This window comes from Betta splendens, chromosome 4 (assembly GCF_900634795.4).
Source record: "Betta splendens chromosome 4, fBetSpl5.4, whole genome shotgun sequence".
Lineage (NCBI taxonomy): Eukaryota > Metazoa > Chordata > Actinopteri > Anabantiformes > Osphronemidae > Betta > Betta splendens.
In genome coordinates, this window is record NC_040884.2 from 16,091,337 (window position 1) to 16,110,073 (window position 18,737).

General features: G+C 44.2%; 2 protein-coding genes and 1 long non-coding RNA gene across 6 annotated transcripts; 2 read left to right on the forward strand and 1 right to left on the reverse strand.

Moving 5' to 3' along the window:
- Positions 1-1,250: 1,250 nt before the first annotated feature.
- ppp1r16a (protein phosphatase 1, regulatory subunit 16A) lies at positions 1,251-12,698 on the reverse strand. Of its 4 annotated transcripts, none has more exons than XM_029147602.3 (12): positions 12,557-12,692; positions 7,134-7,295; positions 6,154-7,053; positions 5,976-6,046; positions 5,259-5,404; positions 4,861-4,964; positions 4,612-4,736; positions 4,386-4,511; positions 4,225-4,300; positions 3,975-4,104; positions 3,728-3,890; positions 1,251-3,643 (listed from the first exon to the last, which is right to left on the reverse strand). In XM_029147602.3, exons 3-12 carry the CDS (start codon positions 6,398-6,400, stop codon positions 3,137-3,139), a joined length of 1,695 nt encoding a protein of 564 aa, XP_029003435.1. In that variant the 5' UTR covers positions 6,401-7,053; positions 7,134-7,295; positions 12,557-12,692; the 3' UTR covers positions 1,251-3,136. The 4 variants fall into 4 exon arrangements, with proteins under 4 accessions (XP_029003435.1, XP_055363787.1, XP_029003433.1 ...); XM_055507812.1 differs by having other exon boundaries at positions 7,134-7,202; positions 12,557-12,670; XM_029147600.3 differs by lacking the exon at positions 7,134-7,295 and having other exon boundaries at positions 12,557-12,698.
- Positions 12,699-12,818: 120 nt separating this feature from the next.
- LOC129603945 (uncharacterized) lies at positions 12,819-13,199 on the forward strand. Its single transcript, XR_008694362.1, has 2 exons — positions 12,819-12,959; positions 13,054-13,199. It is a non-coding gene; the product is annotated as an uncharacterized LOC129603945 (long non-coding RNA).
- A 210-nt stretch (positions 13,200-13,409) lies between these two features.
- On the forward strand, positions 13,410-18,597 carry foxh1 (forkhead box H1). Its single transcript, XM_029147603.3, has 4 exons — positions 13,410-13,945; positions 15,381-15,968; positions 16,429-16,533; positions 16,676-18,597. The coding sequence occupies exons 2-4, from the start codon at positions 15,498-15,500 to the stop codon at positions 17,627-17,629; spliced, it is 1,530 nt and encodes a 509-aa protein (XP_029003436.1). The 5' UTR covers positions 13,410-13,945; positions 15,381-15,497; the 3' UTR covers positions 17,630-18,597.
- The last annotated feature ends 140 nt before the right edge of the window (positions 18,598-18,737 follow it).

The following is an 18,737-nucleotide window of genomic DNA, read 5'->3' on the forward strand; positions in this document are numbered from 1 at the left end:
CGCGCCAAATGACGCCGTTACGCACGTGCAGGGGAAAACTGTACTTGGTACAGGCAGCGGTGGGTCTGACGGGGGTTTATACGAAACACTTAATCATTACGGAATCATTCAGATTTATAGTCACCCACTTCTACATGACTACAGAGTTTAAAGCTCCGTTGCTTTTTATATAGAAAATATGGAGAGACTATTAAGTGATGTAAATAGTTTCCACTCTAGTTGTAGTTATTTGTGGCCACTTCACATTTGAAAATGAAAATCAATCAAAATAAAATTATTTTACCTTGAAATTCAATGCTTTAGTTACTGGTATGACTTTAATTTGTAAGTAAATGTGAGGGCTTTAGATTGGATGGGCATATTATTGAAAGGTAACAGCCCTCATAGGTTGTACACATTTAATTATGTCTTACTTCCAAGTAACTATTCATAAAGACTCAGACTTATCAAAAGGCTACAGACATTGTGAACATAGAAGCATGTTCTCAATCAATTAAAGTTGTTTTACTCTGATTGGAAGGTTTTAGTTTAGAGAAGCTTTGGGCTTTTTTCTGGGTTTGCAAAGTTTAAATGACTTGTCATACAATCCCGCTTAAAGTTCACACTGTTTAAGCATTAACTGTCAATTGTTTACTACTTGGAGCAGAAGTTAGAAAATGATGTTACAAACTAACCTGTTACATTAAATTTAACAAGTTACTCACCCTTTAGCTCAGTTTTGTCGTCCACGGGAAAATATTTGGCTGTGAAGAGTGGAAGGAGCGAATAATAGAAATAACGTTAAACCCAGATTTTTCTGATATGATGAAATACTCAGTGGTAGGTTGAAGTAGATAATTATTGCCCGCATCAGTGTTCACTGCTTTCACACTGACGTTTATCTGGGAAAGGTTTAACAACTAACACATCATTCCCGTAGCTAAAAATAGTTTTTTATGCATAATATATACAAAACAAGGAAAATGTTTAAAATTATGTTAAAGTTACAATTGTGATCGCCATAGACCTCTGCAGTGTGGCTGTGTAGTATGGGCCATGCAGCAGTGACCTTTGAACCCACCAGGTCTCTGAGCAGGAGCCAACATTTAAAAAGCTTACTATACATGTCTTCATCTATTCAGGCTAAAAACACTGAACAGACTAAGTTGACATAGCTGCTGCTCCTATTTCAACCTATTACCCTATTAAGTTAAGAAACTACAGAGGGACAACTTGGCAAGAAGAGAGCAGGACATTAAAAAGAGAGAACACGGTGTGCAGAAATTGTATTTTGCTTGTCTTTTGTGGGACGCAGAGGGAACCGCTTCCGTGTGAGTGGGTCAGGGTGTGAGATTCCCAGGCGTCCTGGAGAGAGTTTGGAAAAGACATTTGATATTCCACACTAAAAGGGTTCACATCCAACCATGTGCTTGCCGTGTGACATGTACTGTGAAATCTGGCAGCACAACATGTTACAGGCTTCTACACTTAACCTTGTAGTAGGACCCAATGACAAGTGTCATAGTCAGAACTTTAAAAGGACTCGTCTTTGTAGGTCAGCTGCCTTGACTCACAGTGGAAACATGTCTGAACATAAGCAGGAGTTTCACATCCAGGATAGACTGATCAGTTTGTAGGCGCATGTGGGAGCATGTTTGCGTGTGAGGAATTCACAAGCGCAAACCAAGAAACTAAAGCTACAATATGAAATGTTACAACAGTTTTACAACTCAATAGTTTTAAAATTTATGAGTACTGAGCTGTTTACTATGTGTATCATGTGCTGCCTTGGCACATGGATCAGAACACACTGTGACATCTGAGATGTGCTGTCAGTGTAAGGGTGAAAGAAAGGGCAGGGTGCGTAAAATAGGCGCGTTCTCAATCAGACCACCAGGGGGAGACATCCTCAACCAGATTAGTTGAAGGAAACTCATCCCGTTTTCTTGTCTAAATTTTTGTAAATTGAAATAAATAGAAATACCTGTAAATATAACAGCAATGTAAAGTTTCATACGAAAATATCCCTATAAGGTTCAAATGTAATCACAAAAAAAAACTTGTGTTACTTGTGAAAAGGTCATGTTTTTATCTTAAACCTTTCTAATCAGGGCTCTGTAAAAATCACTAACAAAAGTGAAATGCAATACAGAAACGGGAGTGCATTTGACAGTACATCAAGCTGGAGTCCAGGTCTGACATTAGTCCCACTGCTCGCCTAATTTACACGCGGGACATTGTGCAAGCATTGCAAACCTACGTACATCATCTCTGCCACCTAAGTAAGGCACAAACCTTTGAGAAACTATATAATAGGAGTACTTTGACAACAAATCTATATTATCAAGTCTTCATTTCCTCTGGTATCACAAAAATAGTTTGCCCTCACTTTTCCTCTGTATTATATAATAGACATTTTAAAAAAAAGTATAATACCACATTCAATACAAGATAGAATAAATAATGTGATCTCAGTTTAGAAAAAAAACAGCAAAAGAGAGAAAAACGATTTACAGATTGCACTGTTAGATGCTGGAATTTAAGCTTTTGTGCACTAGAAATGTAACAAAAGAAATTACTCACTACATTTTCAGTGCAAAGAATTTTTCCTTGTTTGTATAAATTTAAAATCAAAAATATACTGTGCTGAAACTACAAATAAAACTGGTTGTTTATGATGTAACTGAAATAATTGCATGTTTCATTTAGCTCGATCAATAAATAAAAAGAAAATCTCGACCTCATTCACTCATTGCTGATTAAATTCAATCAACTCAAGCTGTATTTCCACTGTATTCCGATTCCTGCAGACACCTCAATTTTCATGATTGAGGATTTTAAATTAAACTTTAGTAGTTGTAACCATAAAGTCTGAGGAAAGCAGAACTTTGCTGGTGATTGCAACATTGAAACTCTGAGTTCCCGTGGGAGCACACTTCAAGTCCATCAGCTCATGCAGCCTCTAACTGAAGGAGGCAACGGGGATCACTAGGACCCAACAGGCAAAAACGATTGCGCTTCATTCATCTGAAACCCAGTATAGCTTAACCCCTCCTTGGCATGTGGCTGTTACCTGCATTCTGCAACGCTTCATTTCAAGCATGTTTTTAAATAATTTTGCCACTACGGAGCGTAACACCCAGAGTCGGTCTACAGCCTACATTAGTCCACAACAAGGCTCCTTGTTGTTAGACTGCTCCTCCTCTGGGGCTCGCAGTTTCAGCAGCGGAGGGTCTCCGCTGGCTGGCGTAAAGTACACCTGGTCTAGCGAGGCCACCGGCTCTGTGCTGCGTGTCGCCTGGACCTCTGGCTGGGTCTGAGCGGCTGCCACCTCTGCTGCTGCAACAGAAGGTTCCTCTTCTAAAGGAGGGGACAAGGGTGGTGGAGGTGCAGGGTATTTATTGAGCTTGGCAGCTGCTCGCTGGCGTTTCAGGTCGGCCAGCGTGTGGTGAGACTTCTCCCGACTCATGCCGTCTACCTCCTCGCCCTCCGCTCCAGAAGCGGGGTTGAGCTGGTAGGAGGCCCTACGCTCCATGAGACCTCCACCGCTCCACACCTCTCCAGGCAAGGCCAAGGAAACTGATGTCTCTCCATTACCTAGACTGAGTTTTCTGTCTGCAGTCTCGATTTCCTCTGAGTGTGGTGTCGCTGCTCCACTAGCAATCTGACACAGAACAACATTGAACAAAATGTAGCTTAATCATCTAAACTTAACTACGTAATCCTACGTAAAACAGATTCCACTCACCATGGTGGCATGTTGGTGCAGCTCGTTGTCAGTTTGCCGGTCCTCATCATCGTCCTGTGTCTCAGACTGTCGGCCACGCTCCTGCCACACCATGGCCTCTTTATGATGCTCCCGTCGGTACAGACTGGAGCGCTCATTGACACTGACACGACGCACCACTTTACTGTTTTCATAAAAAGACAACATTTGTTTTATTCATTATTATGGTAACGTACCGTCTTTACTGTGGATGTGCAACCCCTCTCACCCTCTGCTGCCAGTACTAGATGCTCGTCGTTGCAGTGTGCCCTTTTGCCGGTCCTGGCTTTTCATAATGGCATCATGTTTGTGTTTCAAGTCCATTATTTTAGCCCTGACCTCATCGTCCATACACACATCTATAATAAATTCAACATGAAAGGTTGAATGACAAAAAGTGTGAAAAACGCTAGGCGACAGTAAAGCTACAAATAGGTTTAAATGTAAAAGGTGGCTATGCTTAAATGCATGATTCATACCCAGAGGTGTTTCTTCTAGGACTGACTTTGTGTTTAGGCTGCCTCCATGGGCCACCAACAGCTCCACCATCTGGATCTATGGAACAAATGAGAACAACACTAGTTAATAGACAGCCAGTAATAACATTAAAATCTTGCGTTGATATACATGCAGGACTCACTTGTCCCCAGCAGGAGGCAGCATGTAGCGGCGTCCAGCCATCACAATCTTTTACTTCCACTTGAGCCCTGTTCTCAACCAGCAGCTCTGCCACAGACATGTATCCATTAGCAGCTGCTATATGAAGCTGAAGAAGAGATTCAACATAAAAAACAACATTAAAGTGGCACAATGACGAGGGATCCAGTAAGTCACTTTATTTGCAGATGCAGCCATTGTTTTCTCACCAGTGATGTTCCATTATCATCCTGAGCGTTTAAGTCTGCCCCGCTCTGAATCTGAGCTTGAACGTCAGCCAGCATTATCACCTCTTTAGCCCCTCTGCATTCATCAATGCGGTCCTGAGTTATCCCTACACACAAACATGAGAAAAAGGGAAACATGCCTGTTAGCTAAGGGGAAACTGAAGTCAAGGCTATCAAAGCCACAACTATTTCGTACACGTGAACCACAGAGCTTCCACTGAACCTACTGACCCTGTTCAGCCATAACCATCTCCAGCAGCTCGAGGGTGGCCTCATCCTCACAGAGGTCATACGGCATGTTGCCGTCCGCATTGACAGCCAGCAGGTCAGCACCACTACAAACATGCACACGTGCACAGACACACACATACATGCATGCATGTACAATTGGATCAGTGTTATAGCGACACACCCAACTGTGGCAACCACAATTATTCATACATTTGTGTTCCGAGAGCTGCAGCCACATTTGCATTGCTTATGTAAATGAGACACTCTGGCTAAGAAGGTTCTCAGTCTGCTCATAGTTTGGTGCAGGAAATAACCATTCTGTCTAAAAAGTCCATTATGTGATATATAACGAGTGTCTATGTTATACTGTAGCAGTGTCACGCTGTGGTACAACTCACGCCTGAATCAGAAGCTGCACCAAACCAGTGTGTCCACAGGTGGCAGCAGCATGCAGCGGGGTCCACAGCTCACTGTCACAGGCATTCACACAAGCACCAGCGTCCAGCAGGCACTTCACCACCTCCACAAAGTCATCGATGCAGCACTGACAGGGAGACGCAGATGAATGCATGAAAATGTACATACACATGCAAATGCAAAGGGAAGTCTAAACAGAAGGCAAAGCATGTGCAGGGAAATGTGAAAAGCAGATGTAACTAGAGAACAAACAACAGAAATAGAGTAAAAGCTTTATTATTTAGGCCAACTTTGGCTGCGTAATAGAAAAAAGTCTGCATTTGTGGCACAGTCCTCTGTTGGGTAAACACCACAAAATTTCCAAGGGGAAAAGACGACTAGGCTTCTCCAATAAGAGCTCTTTGTATTCACAAAAAAATTCATAAACATTTCACAAGTTTATAAAGAAAATGTGCACAAAAAGTACAAATGACACAAATAGCAAAACAGGAGTGTCTATCTGAAGACGTGGGGTGAGAAAGAGACACAGCTCAAATAAACAGCACTTCAGCAACTTAAAACTGCGACTGTACAGAACACAAGCACACATTTACGCCTGTGTGTATGGCATCATGCTCGCTATAACAAGGCTGCGCTTGTGTGAACCGTGGAACATGTGGAAAAGGAAGTCTTCAAGTGGCGCTGCTGCGTGTGTGTACCTGGTGTAACGCTGTCAGTCCATCCTCATTGACCAGATCCGGGTTGACGCCGCTATTCAGCAGCTCCCTCACTAAAAGACACACATCAGATATGGTTGTAGTTAGTACGTGAGCATATGTATATGAGCCAAATAAGAAGGAAGCAGGATCTCTTTTTCAACTCGACTTGTCTACGTACCCTCCTCCACGTCGTTGCGTGCAGCCGCATCCAACAGGGTGACGGCGTGGGTGAAGGTCACTTTGCTGGTACGCTTCTTCCTCCTATCGGCTTTGGCCCTTGAACCTCGTGCTGCGTCCTTCTCCATCTGCGCCCACGACTTGAGCTGCTGAGCTCGGCGTTTCTGGGCGTGCTTCAGGCGCTCGGTGCCGCTCAGGCGTCCCACCGTGGCCATCTCCGCCAGCAGCTCGCCGTGATCGGCTGCCATGTCGCCACAACGCCAAGAGCGCTCACTGTGGCCTCGCTGGTTGTGCTTCTCTTAATCCACGAGAAGAATAAATTCAGGTTTTACTAAATGTTCCTATGCCTCCCTTGGGGCCTTTGCAGAGGCCAAACAGGTCGACACGATCAATTTCTTCTCATATAAAATATTTGAACAAGCAGCAAAACGGTTCAAATGAATGAATCCATGTTTTATAATCAGGTGACAGATATCTCCATGATTTTAGTAACAAGCAACATGTTGATCTGTCGCAGTGTTTCTTGCCCATTTTACAAATACAACCCCAAAAATCTTGACAAGGACACACGTGGACAGAAAGGAGCCCAAAACCCAAGCATCCAGTCTGTGGACTGGGGCCAACGTCGAGTCATCCCATCCATATCAACTGTGGGCTACTTGGCCAGCGGAGTGAAAGACAGAGACTAATGCTGGTGCTGAAAAAGAGGAACCTCTGTGTAGGTTAGATGCTTCATTGTAGATTCTTAGTCACAACTGTATCCAGACTTCAAAAGTCAGTCCAAAGTAGTATCAGGTTTAAACCAGTCCATTGTGATCTTTTTGGCAGATCTTCAAAGTATGAAAGTCAGGCGTGAAGACATCGAGGACTTTGAGACGTTTTCCAGTGACACCGTCTACAACTGTGGGCAGAGACAGACACAGAGAAGCAAAGGGCAGGGAGAGAAAACGTGAGTGCTGTGTTACAGTATAATATACTCACTGCTCTCCTAATTCGGTTATCTTTAACCCCTGAGCTCCTACGCTCACTCCCTCCGCTCCCACTCCTCTCCTGAAGGAAACCCGAGATGCTTTTCATTAATGATTGACACACCCTGTGGCTCGACACACACTTTGCAGCCTTACGCATAGGTTCAGGGCGATGCTGGGGGAAGAACAGTTTGGAACAGGGGTCAGATAGTTTGTGGTGCATAGATCTGTAGCTACAGCAGCGAGATGGCTCTTACGTATAGCGTTGCTCAACTTCCCAGCCAGGTTACTTGGCTCAAACTCCATTTGGCTCTTTCCAAGCTACTCATTTATTATTTAGGCCAGGGCCTGTGAGCGCTGAGAGGAACATCGACTAGAGGCACTCTAGTAAAATAGAGTGACTGACAAGACACGGGGACTGAGCCACTGCTCCGACAACATGGAACTGTGGGCAGCGGGGACCAATGCAATAAATCAGCAGAGTAGACAGCAAATGGATGTTAATCATAACAGTCCTTGTAATATTTTATCTCAACGAGGTCAAAGTAACAAGAGCAAGAATATAAACATTAATATTTCATGTTTTATCAGTTTATAAAGTAATTCCTTATCAGGAGTTATCAAACAGCAAACTAGCTGTAGCATACAACTAATTCACATATCTCACAGGTTAACTTTAACTGTAAACAGGCAACGACTTTGTTACATATCAGAAAAAAAGCTAATTACTGTACGTATTGGTAATGTTCAATAGTAAAGACAGATAGAAATATGGCTCCAGACAAGTTCTTAACAAAAAGAACAAAAGTGATTATCACCATCTGAATTACAGCATTATATATACAGTTATCAGAGTACACTATGGGAATAAACACTGTCATTTGTTCCTTTACTACCCGCTTCTATTTTAGAATCCCTAACCTTTAACCCTGTAGTCACACACTACAATGAAAGGATTTCCTTACACTGAGGCTAATAACTCCGCTGCAGACGGGCAGCCCTTCAACCTTCCCACAAGACTATACGTTCATAGTCAAAGGTAACAGAAAACAGCAAGGCCCCAAGGAACAATTAAGGCTGGGCTGTTGGGAGTAAGCAGCCGAACCTGTTTTGGTGGAAACTGTGGTGTTTGTTGTGCTCAAAAGTGAGAAAGGCAGAAACAATCCTTGTAGGAACGTAATTGGGGATGCCCTAGAATATCAGAACGTTAGCGCCACATATCTTTTCTGCAGCATTCTGATAAGGCGTGTATTGTGTCTGACAGAAAGGTGAACCTCCTGCTGATCATTACCCCACCATGAGCAGCATGATTGTTGTATGGAGGCTATTTTTAAACTAGACTCTATGGTACAGGCTAATGAGGTAAATCATCAATCATGTGTCTTAGATGTAGTCTCTTATGACAATACCAAAAACTATAGAAAAGCGCCAGCAATGTTCTTTATTCATTTATTTCTCAGTGAAGCTCATGCGCAGAAATTAATGCTTAACTTTCTTTAAGCTAACTTCCGTTCTTACTTTGTCCATAGACCTGTTTATCACACTCCTTCGCTAGCTCCCAACAAACTAGCAGTGTTAAGCATCTTTTTTGCTCTAATTTGATGACATTGTACTTCTCGGGACAAAGTGTTTTAAGCATGAGGGCTTCTGGTTTCATGGACGTACAGAAGTGCAATCAGCAGGATTCGAACTTGTGATACATCTCGACACTGGTAAAATAGTGGTTCGCGTCCTCTTTTGTCTCCACTTTCTTTCAGCTCTTTGTTACATTGCGTGATCATGACAAAAAAAAAAAAAAAAAGTTGTTCATTCCACCCTCAATGACACAAAGCTGCCACGTACGCTCGGATGTTCTGAGCTGGGACAAAACATTATGCAAAAACATGCAAACACACACACACCTTGTATTAATAGTTTTACTAGAACATATAGTTTGTTTTATTTCTATGAAACAAGCGAACAATGTAACTCTTAGGTTTATGCTGATTAGGGACCAACAAGTGCCTGTGTTACAGAAGAGCTGATAATAGAATCACTACAGGTCTTTAGGTGCTTCCAAACAGGCCACAATAAACCAGACAGAACTTAAGTCTATAATGATTTGATTGGTCTCTCGTTAGGTAGATGGCATCGGTACCCAGGCTACGCAACAAGCACTTTCAAAAGAAGAATAAAAAGCTGATGTAAGAAATGCACATATCTTCAAATATGACGTATTTGCAGCGATACATTTATTCAACAACCCAAACGCACGGGTCTCAGGGTGTCTAGTTAGTAGCAGCCTTGGCAGAGAGAGCCAGACAACTCAAATCCCAGCCAAAGTCAATCAGTGCGGAGTAATGAGGGCAATGGAGCTGCAGCAGACGCTGTGATCCTTTCTCTTAAGCCTGACCAGCCTAGGTACACAAACATGAAATACCCCAGCAACCCCTTTTAAACGGCAAAGTGGAGTTTGTTTGGCATTCACTGGGGTCTTAGTCTGCAGCTCAGTCAGTCTCCTACTAATCACCACTAACCTTCACCAGCAAGAAACAAGGAGCACGAGCGAAAGATACCAGACAACACAATGACATGACAAGATGTGTGTACAGTGTCCTCCTCCATATGTTTCGTGATACTTAAGCAGAAGCAAATACAGATCTTACCTCAGTGTGTCTTGCAGATTAAGCCCTAAACCCAAACCGGTCAGTTCTGCCATCGACGAAGGATGTGGACTAAACCCAAAATTCTCACTTAGTAGTTTTGCCTCTTAGAATCTAAGCCCCACCACAAATGAGGAATTTTCTTAGTAGCTAAACTGAGTAAGAACCTTGTGATTCTCTGAGTCAACCAGAGTCCAGAAAGCTGGAAAAAAGTATGATGACTGCTAATGGAAAAACATGCTTATGGCACAACAGTAGATGTGCAGTGAGAAATATGACTAAATGTTGTTTTAAAAAATGCAGAATTCTGTTTTCTTTTCCTGGGAAAGGCTGTCTACAGCTGGTCAGGAACATAAACTTTCATTCAACAAGAGGAATGAATAGCCTACTATGAGTACAAACACACACACATACATACAGCTTACATTCATCTAATGAGTGGTACCTGTGAGTGAACCTAATGAAACCTGCAGCCCAGACTCCTGCTCACTCCACAGAGCACTACATACATTATGGGTTGGTATCAGAATAACATGAGTCATCTGCTGTGTACGACTAACAGTCCAGTGGAGCACGTCATGTGGCCCACTGAACCCCCCCCCTCTCTGAAACAAACAATGCTGAGTCAATTCAGCTTGATGATTCAGGAATGATCCTGCCTGCAAACTGAAAAGATGCCAAATGACCTAAACTGTCTGCCAAATATTTAGAGAGGCGCTGTGTAACTCAGAAATTATTCACTGTTCGAGGGAAACGCGACTAAAAGGATTTGTTGTTGTTATGGGAAAAATTGTCTCTTCCTTATTTCTATGCATTTCTATGCAGTTATTATACGTGTTATGACTTATGTTCTGCAATTAATATCTTATGTTTTGTCTTACTGTATGCATTTGACATTTCACCTAGATTGTTCAATGGTTGTCTCTGCCTGATAGACTCTCAAATCCATGCTTTTTATTTGCTTTCCCCATTATTTTTATTTTCTTTATTATTTCAATAAATCGCACAAAAAGGACAACTCTCTCTCATCTACTTCTTTATGGAAAATTTCCACCACAGTTGTCTCATGCATTGTTCATGGAAATGTGACTGTTTCTACTGATGTGAACTGAGCATCTAATGTTTTTTAAAAGCCAAACAGAACAATGAACCCAAATTTCTGCACTAATAATAATTAATAATTGCTATTTTAAGGCCTTGAAGAAAGGACAGAATGAAACTGGAACGAAGCAACAGAGAATCAGAGTGGGATCTGCAGTAAGTATTGTCATGTGTAAAGGTTTGGGCAGCTCCATGTAATCTCTCAGAAATCTCAGTAATGCCACAGCAAAAATCATGGGAAAGTAAAAAGACATAAGGAAAAACACCATGTGTAATGAAGACATACGGGGAAATATATACAGACATAAATAAGGACCGGATATTAAAATGTCAAAGAGGATGTGGAGGAAACAATGTGAGGCAGATAGGAGAGAATGTGAGGAGGAGGAAGAAAAGGGAGGAGACAGACAAGTCTGCTTTAACTCCTAAAAAGGAAGCATGGGTGACGTCACACGGGAGGAGGGATGGACAGAAACACAGGGATACAGAATCTGAAAAGACGTGAGCAATATAACAATTCACGTTTTACAATGAGGACCAGACACAATGTCTGAATGAAAATATAACACTGAGAAGTGTACGCACAAGAGGAGTGAAACCCTTCAGCCTGACCTTTAAAAAGGATTATCTTATCACAAAGAAAAAAATATTATAAAAAAGACTAACACTGTTATAATGACTCCCTCAGGTTGTGCACCCTGTCTTTGTCCTTCTAGTGCTTGTTTATGCAAGATAACAAACATATTGTTGCTGCAATGGAGCACACAAATGAAAGTAACATTTGAAACCCAATACATCAACTCTTCTGTTATTCATCGTCCAATGTCAATCAGCAAATTACACATTATGTGAAAGGAAAGCAGACAAACAAAGCAAACTATTCAACCTTCTGAGCAGTTCATTCAGGGCAGGAGAAAAGGTGAATGATGAAAACCTGAGGTCTCGATGTGATGGTGCGAATGTTCTCCATTTTCCCTACAGAATAAATTAATATAAAATATGTGCAATATATAATAGTTGGATGAATAATTGGATCACCCTGACATTGAAGTGAGACGCAATCTGTCAATAACAACAAATCTGTCACTGAGCCTTGTTGTAACCATGTGCCACTGATTACAGTAAAGACTTTGCACTTGTTTCCAATATCAGCTCAGACGCACTTGCCCTGTTATAAAAGTGCTCCTTAAGGTTAAACAGCCCCGAAACGATACGCGACCTGTGGGAATGGTCAACAAAAACAACTTCAACAACTGCAGCAACAACAACAACGCGCGTGAGGCGCGTTAGCTCCTGAGATTAGCCGAGCGGCGGATTAGCCGAGCTGCCTAGCGGTTCACCGGGAGGCTCGACAGGTGGCTACCGGCTGACAGGTAACGGAGGCGGCTGTTTGAGCTGCCCGGCTTCATTCATCGAGCCCCGTGAACAGACGCACTGGGCGCCACCGTTTGTTCCAAGCGCGTCGATCTCAATAGTAGAGAGGACACGTACGTAGCGGCGGCGCACGTCGCTACTATTACCTGTAGCGCCAGGCTAACGTTACCTTAGCTTCGGGTTAGCTTAGGTTTCAGCCGCACCGAGGTGCAGGTGGATCAAACGCTACGCAGCCTCGGGCGAGTTCGCTCAATGGAGTTCAACGCGAGCCACGGGGAACGGCGTCGACGCGATGTGAGACAAGACAGCGACGTCTTACCTGTTGCTCCGACTGTCAGCGGCGGCTCCGGTGAAGCCGAGTGAGCCGCTGCTGCCGCCGCTCCTCCTGCTCCGGGCGGTCCTCGGGGAAAACGCCTCACCATAACAACCGGACCCGCGCCCTCTCCGCGCCCCCGACACGCGCCACCAGGGGGCGACAAAGCGCAGCCTGGAGCAGGGCCAGCAACAATAATACACCTGAAATAGTAAAGGAAGAGCGTTAAAACTGGACTGTGGAACTGAACACGTGGTTAACATGATTACAGGCACGAACCTTAACGAAAGGTTGAGACTTGTAGTCGACACAATAAAATGGATGCTTTAAATCAACATATACAAATACATTTTAAGGGCACTTGACTTAAAAGATCACAGTGACACTGTACAAACTACAGCAAAAACAAGTATGTAAAAATATAATCCCAATATAAACTGTGTGTGTGTGTGTGTTGTCCTTGCTGCTGCACATTTCGTTGTTTGACTGTTTGCCCTTTCCAGAAGACTTTCCCAGCAGTGCCAGAATCAGCTGCAAATACTTGGAGCCAGATGACCCTGCGACGTGTTGACCCCTGCAGTGATTTGACCATCCAGAACAGCAGTGACACTCTGCAGAAACGCAATAAAACAAGTCATCATTACTGTCACCTTCAGTGAATATGAGAATTTTTTCCACCATTGTGAGCAACAATATGCAGGGACATCTCATCAAATACTCAATGGACATGTCATGCTAAAAATGACAGAAACAAGACAAAGATCTTGTTTTATTTATCAATAAATATCATACTTGCAGAAAAAAAGACACAGCACATCAACAATCTGCAGTTTTATAATGGTGACTGTTCATAGTAAACTTTCTCCCATTTCCACCCTCTCTATCCCACAAGAGCTAATCTTCATTCCTCGTCTTCATCTCAGTGTCAGAATGCCGCCCAGGACAGCTTAGGCAGGGATTTGTCCAGACACAATCAGCCTATGTGACCAGCCTCGTCATTGATGCTGTCCTATTCATCTTTCTATTCTTCTATTCTACGTGTGGCTCACTAATCCAGACAAAACCTATTAACGGGCACTCCAGCAGACAGGAAGAGAGAGTCATCACATTGAGGCAGTGGATATGTAAATGAAGGGCTAAACACTGTGCGTGATGGTTGGAGGTTTTGCCTGGACATGATTAAATAGACGATGGCCTACAGCCCAACAAAATCTGAACAAGCAAAACAGTTGGTGAAGCTTTATATTAAATTCGAAGGGAAACCACTAGAGGGTGTCAAGATTTCTGACATAGAACTAATCACTGATGCCGGCTGCAACAGGTGGAAGCTGCAGCTGGAAAAGGACCTTAAACATTGAATTGTTGCAGAAGTAACACAAAGTGCAAATCAGCGCGGTAAGTTGTATTTTTCCACACAAGAGCTGCCGGTGAATTGATATAAAAATCAGGTCGCTAATTCGAAAAGGCGTGTTTAGTTCAATTAGATGATCGGCCATCATCTGCCATGTGCACGTGTGTGGAGAGGTCTAAATATGAAACGAATAAATCTGAATGTGACTTTGCATCTGAAAAACCCACGATAAACGCTGGACTCGTCACAACGTGACGGCGGCGCAGTAGCGTCGGGTGGAATCAATTAAAACGATTTGCAGTTTCCTGCTTTCTTTATCTGCTTCGGTTAAAGAGGGTCGCTTCTCATTGTCCTGTGAAAGGCTCGCGGTTCAGGAAGGTGTTGATTGTAACGTGGCATAAAGTTAGTTGTGTTTTGAGGCGGTTTCTAACGGTGAGGGGGGCGAGCGCTCATGTATAAGGTGTGAACGCCCTGCCCAACGACGACACTTCGCAGCTTGTAAGCGCCAGAAAGGCCACAAACGGCGTTGAATGGGCCCCGTATTTCCTCACATGCTAAGCAGCTTCTGTGGGAAGGACCGGTCCCCATGTCGCCAACGGGGTTTCTCCTAATCCAACTTGTTTTCGCTGTCTTGCTGTGACGCAAGCGCCGGCGCATTAGCACTGCGTTAGCGCGAACAAAAGACGCGCATTCCCGAAACTTCGTGTTTCGACGCTGAATGGAGTCCGCTGCGAAGTCCCACGGAGACCCACTGTGCGCACAGCACCCACGACTCCTGCGCTCTGCGCTCCACAATGACGTCTCCGAATGATTTGCTGCACAGTTACTACTTGTAATTTGTCATTAAAACAGTTGTTGCTGGAGGGAGTTTTACACATTGGTAACGTTTAAGTCCGAGCTATAAAATAAGCTCGAATTTCTTTAATAACTTATTATTGAATTAATTCCCCACAATCTAAAATTAAAATATTAACACGTGTATTTACTTTATCACGTTTCATGCACTGATTTCCAAACTGTTGCCACTGACAACATCTTAACTTCCCATTGTTTGTATATTAGCTGTCCCCATGTATATTGCTCCCCAAAAATTGTTGATTGCATGAAAGCTTCAATCGAAATTACATCTTTCTTTTACCCCACCCACCCCCTCGCGAGTTGCTCTTATCAAGGGTCGCTCTCGGGAAGAAAATCTCTACCTAATAGATACTTATTTCGTTTGGCTTTTATAAGTACAATCTTGTGTATTTAAAGTATATTACCTACTCAAACTGTGTACTTTCTTTTTGGCTTTTGTGCGTAAATCTTCCAAGCACTGCGTGTTTCCAAACATAACCCCCCCACCACACACACACACACACACACACACACACACACCCCGTGGTGATCAGTCATTCTGCTCTCAGATAACGCGTCATTCTCTCCTCGATTACGCAGCGGGATTTACATTAAACTGTTAATTGTTTGCTCTTCAAATAGAGTCAACCTGGAGCCAGCAGTCTGCGAGAAGTTAAGGACCGACTCTTTGACCTCCCTCCCCCTCTGCGCTCTCCCGTCCCAACGTGCGAGTCGATCTTCCCCCTCAACTCGATCAACATGACAAAGCACTGCTCGGAGCAGAACATCTTGGCACCGCCCGCTCCGTCCCACCTTGGAGAACGTTACGACCATCAACTTGACTTCTTCAGAAATGCGCACGCCTTTTCTGCCGGCGCTGTAACGCAGCGGGCCCCGGTCCAACACTGGTCTCATCCTGCATCTCGCATGGTTCCCCAGCAACCGCCGCGCGTGGAGAAACCGGCAGCGCCCTCAGAAGATCTCTGCAGCGCGACGGCCTTCATGGATAAAACAGCCCCGCCGGGATTGACGTGCCCCAGTGCTGAGGATGGGGCCCTCAAACCGGACTCTGTTACCGGGGACTCGTGGAGCAACGAACGGGAGAAGAGCAACAACAGCAGCGGGAAGAAAAAAAACTATCAGCGGTATCCAAAGCCACCATACTCATACCTTGCCATGATCGCTATGGTTATTCAAAGGTCTCCACAGAAGAAGCTGACTTTATCTGAGGTAAATATGAAAACGCACTGTTCCCCTATGTGCATTGTCTATTGTAAATTTGGTCCGTGCGTAAAAGGCGCAGAGGTGATTGAAAACTTTTTTCAGCATCAGTTTTAGGTAAATTATACAAACATACAGCTTTTGCTTTGTTCCTTTTTAAGGCATGAGAAGTGATTATTACAAGTAAAAAGTGTCACTAAGCAGTTACTTGTCGGTGACACTTGAGTGAGTAGCATCTCACCCTTTCTGGTTTACTTTGACACGGTTGATGTAGTGAAACCAGACACTGATCCATATCAAGAAAGTGATAAGATAGAGGACACGCAGTAAATCAGGGCTCAGTGAACAGAGTGTGTTTTGATTATTTACTATAAATGAACTGCTGTTTTTAGGCCTGTGATATTGTTTTATTTTGTTGGCATCTAATTCTGCAGGCTTGTGCACTGAGGTTTGGTTGTTTTATTTCCAGATTCTCAAGGAGATCAGTACTTTATTTCCATTCTTCGAAGGAAACTACAAAGGGTGGCGGGATTCAGTGAGACACAACCTCTCATCTTATGACTGCTTTGTCAAGGTTGGCATGTTTCTGTACAATTAAATGGGAAAGTGGTTGTTTGACTTTTCCTCCTGATGAATAACTGTTAAACCACATTAGTTCTGTCTGACCTGACTGCCAAGTCAAGCCCCTCGACTCATTTCATGTCCCTCCTCCATAGGTGCTGAAGGACCCTACTAAGCCCCAAGGAAAAGGGAATTTCTGGACCGTGGAGCTGAGCCGCGTTCCTCTGGAGCTCCTCAAGAGGCAGAACACAGCCGTGTCGCGCCAGGACGAGACCATCTTTGCCCAGGATCTGGCTCCCTACATCCTACAGGGACACAAGATGGACTCAGAGCGACCCTTGGTCCCCGGGACCTCCCTCCCCTCTACGCACCCCGGAAACCCCTCCCCGCCACAGGAGGAGTTGTTCCAACCCAAGCTGGACTCATCCTTCGCCATCGACTCCCTGTTACACAGCTTTCGACCCGCTAGCGTGTCCGGGGACGTGGACGCGGCCGTCAGAGGCTGCTGGGGCGGCCCGGCGAACCCCCGGCCCTCCACCCCGACCCGCTCCCACTACGCCTCGTCCGCACGCAGCGGCTCCGCCAGCTCCGCCAGCCCGGCCTCCTCCACCTCCGACGAGGAATGGAGGGGGGGTCCGCCGTCCGGCAAGCGCCTTCCCCCCGAGGGGTCCGACGGGTGCGAGGGCTACAGGCCGCCGCCGCACAAGTCGGCCAAACGGGACGCGGCGGCGCCACCGTGGGAGCTGCCCACGTCCTACGCTAAATACGCGCCCCCCAACGCCGTCGCCCCCCCCAGCATGCGCTTCAACGGGAGCCCCCTGATGCCGCTGCACGGTGGGCTTCCCATTTACGGCTACGGCAGCTCTCCCGTGACACCGAGTCACTTCCTGGGTCACACGTACTGGCCCCTCCTGCCCAGCAGACGGGTCTCCGTCCCGGCCCCCCCCCTAATCATGGACCTGGACAACATGCTGCAGACCGTGCCTCCGAATAAGAGCGTGTTCGATTTGCTGGCGCCGACGAGTCAGAGCTCGCACTCGCATCATCACGCGCCCAGCCAGTACACACTGCAGAACGGGCCTGCCCTCAACAGGTACCCCCAGTACTGAGGGGCAGAGCCTGGATGCAGCTCGTGCATTGTGTGACTGTCTACGTCTTCAGAGGGTGAACTGCAGACAATCCTATGATGGATTCATGTTTATAGTCTAAAGAGAAGCCAGGGTTTGATTTTTTTTTTTTATGTCAAAAATGTTCAGTCTGCAAAACTAGCAAAACTACCTCGATAAACTATACAACAAACAAGTATCTACCTCAGCCTTTTTATGAATATTGTATATTATTACTAGCTCTTTGCACTGATTGTTTTTTTTTTTTACCAGTATGAATTTTCTTTGTTGCATTAATTACTGTTGATTAGTGTCACTGCTGAATGTTTTGATTGGTTTACATGGATTTGTGAATGTTGTAAAATACTAAATTATACACATGGTCAATCTGAGCCATAAGTATCAAGTGCAATATTTCCACTTTACAGTTTGTCTCCCAGCATTTTAATCAGTTTATAGGATATTTTCATTGTCAGCAGGCACAGGTCAGCATGTAAACACACATTGCATAAAGGTTTAGCTCTGAACCATGTTTTTGCCCATATCAGTGCAGATGTTTTTATAAATTGTCATGGTCAGAATCTAAATATGAGCCGATCTATACTGAGTGCATTTTGCATCATCTACCTCGGACTGGGACACGATTCCTGTGGATTTTTGCACTGCGTGGTTATTTGCACTATCATAATGTCATTGTGATCTTGCCTGTACGTGTCTGCCTAATGTGACGGGTGAGCATTTTGTGCCATTTAAGTGTGGTCCTGTTAAAAAGGTTTGTGCAGTGAAAACCCAGTTCAAAGGTTAAAGGTCATGTAGTTGGAACCAGAATATAATAAAATGCTGGTTATTTTTAAACAGTCTTGTACTGTGAACTGTGTCTAGAACAAGTCTGCTGCAGTTGAGCATTTACTTTTGCGCAACTTGTAAAAACAGCTGTTGGATAAAAACTAAATGAAGTTTGTTTGGTTTTCTTTTGCGTCAAAGTCTTACTTAGTCTTTATTTCAATTTATTCTTGATGTCTTGACTCTGGATGTTTGTGTTTTCTGATATGTTCCCATGGACCCCCAGCTTAAAATTAGCCAGCTGATAAAGCCAAGACACAGTGAGAAG

Excerpts from the sequence above, each read along its gene's own strand:
- foxh1 (XM_029147603.3), top strand. The coding sequence starts at position 15,498 with ATGACAAAGCACTGCTCGGAGCAGAACATCTTGGCACCGCCCGCTCCG. Across the intron at positions 15,969-16,428 it reads AGAAGCTGACTTTATCTGAG|ATTCTCAAGGAGATCAGTAC; the intron begins GTAAATATGAAA and ends TTTTATTTCCAG. Across the intron at positions 16,534-16,675 it reads CTTATGACTGCTTTGTCAAG|GTGCTGAAGGACCCTACTAA; the intron begins GTTGGCATGTTT and ends CCTCCTCCATAG.
- ppp1r16a (XM_029147600.3), bottom strand. The coding sequence starts at position 6,400 with ATGGCAGCCGATCACGGCGAGCTGCTGGCGGAGATGGCCACGGTGGGA. Across the intron at positions 4,737-4,860 it reads GATGGTTATGGCTGAACAGG|GGATAACTCAGGACCGCATT; the intron begins GTCAGTAGGTTC and ends GTTTGTGTGTAG. Across the intron at positions 3,644-3,727 it reads TGCACCAACATGCCACCATG|ATTGCTAGTGGAGCAGCGAC; the intron begins GTGAGTGGAATC and ends GTTCTGTGTCAG.